Source organism: Merops nubicus, unplaced genomic scaffold, assembly GCF_000691845.1.
Source record: "Merops nubicus isolate BGI_N331 unplaced genomic scaffold, ASM69184v1 Scaffold43898, whole genome shotgun sequence".
Lineage (NCBI taxonomy): Eukaryota > Metazoa > Chordata > Aves > Coraciiformes > Meropidae > Merops > Merops nubicus.
This window is the reverse complement of record NW_008628485.1, coordinates 1,037-2,289: the sequence shown is the minus strand read 5'-3', so window position 1 is coordinate 2,289 and position 1,253 is coordinate 1,037. Positions and strand designations below refer to the sequence as shown.

The window sequence follows — 1,253 nt, the reverse complement described above, 5'->3', positions numbered from 1 at the left end:
GGAGAGCGGCCGGGCAGCGAGGCCGCCCTGCCGCGCCGGGTGGGCACACACAGCAGCGCCTGTGCCCCCGCGGGAAGCTCATCCTCTCTTCCTCGCCAGGTCAGGGTCCAGGAGCCGTGGAGGATATGCTGGATGTGGAGAACAAGCGTATGGCCGACAGCCTGGCCAGCAAGGTCACCAGGCTGAAGTCGGTGAGTTGCCGAGTTCGCGCCGGGTGCCGCGGCGAGGAGGAGACGTGGCACCGCGCAGCAGCCGGGCTGTCGTGCAGGGTCGTGCAAGCCTAGAGGGCTTCCCGCCTGTTAATGACCCTCTGCTGGTGCTGACAGAAGGGTTAACTTTCACTTGTCAAATGCCAGGGATGGCTTTATGGATTTCCACTTTCCTTTTGAGGTGTAGAGACATCGCCTCACGGGAATGACGTGGGGTTTGTGGCACTGGGGGAAGGAGTTTTATACACAGAGAGAAACATAAAAGCTGTGCAAAGAGGTATTGCTAAAGGCACCTCCTCGGGAATAAAGGCACAATAAAATGTGCCTTTACTTAAAGGTAAATCAGTTTTGAAAAGCACACGTGTCTCGATGTAAGTGGTGTTCTTAAAGCCAGTTCACTCCTACTAACATCAAATACTTTTCATGTTTAGTAGAAGCTGGGGACTCAACTCACAGAAGGGATGACTGAGTTCCTGATGTTGTGTCCTGGCGTTTGAATGCTCCTGCCCTATATACAACCATCTCAGACAATCAAGCTTTATTTTCAGCACCGCAGGGCTGAAAAAGTTCAACAACCTGAAACCGAAATGAGAATTTTGTTGCTCTGCTGAACAAGCCTCTGTGTGTGTGTGAGACAGGGCAGCAGTGCCTCACATTTCTAATGGGCATCTCAAATGTTACCAGCACTAGGTGTGTTAGGGGTGCTCTGTACATTAAAACTTCATTAATACCTGTTTCCTCCCCTGTTCTGTGTAGCTGGCTCTGGACATTGACAAAGATGCTGAGGATCAAAACCGTTACCTGGATGGCATGGTAAGGAACCAAGGAGGTGTAAAAAGCACGGGGGTTTTTGTGTTGGCTCTCAGCAGTCAACTGTGAAAGTTTAAAATTAGCAGACAGATCCCAGCAGTCTGTTTGGCAATCCAGGGAATGGAACTAAACGTATTTCCAGTGGAGTTCTTGATAAGTAAACGTCAGATACTTGGCAGCTGCTATCGTTGCTTTGTCTGCACAGACAATGCGGCCGGTGCTGAGCTTCTGGAA

At 50.8% G+C, this 1,253-nt stretch overlaps 1 protein-coding gene across 1 annotated transcript; it reads left to right on the top strand.

Moving 5' to 3' along the window:
* Positions 1-99: 99 nt before the first annotated feature.
* Positions 100-1,022, top strand: LOC103779037 (BET1-like protein; the record flags this gene model as incomplete). Its single annotated transcript, XM_008946652.1, has 2 exons — positions 100-191; positions 966-1,022. Coding segments are annotated over 2 exons (149 nt in total), but the record flags the coding sequence as incomplete, so codon positions are not given.
* Between the last annotated feature and the right edge of the window lie 231 nt (positions 1,023-1,253).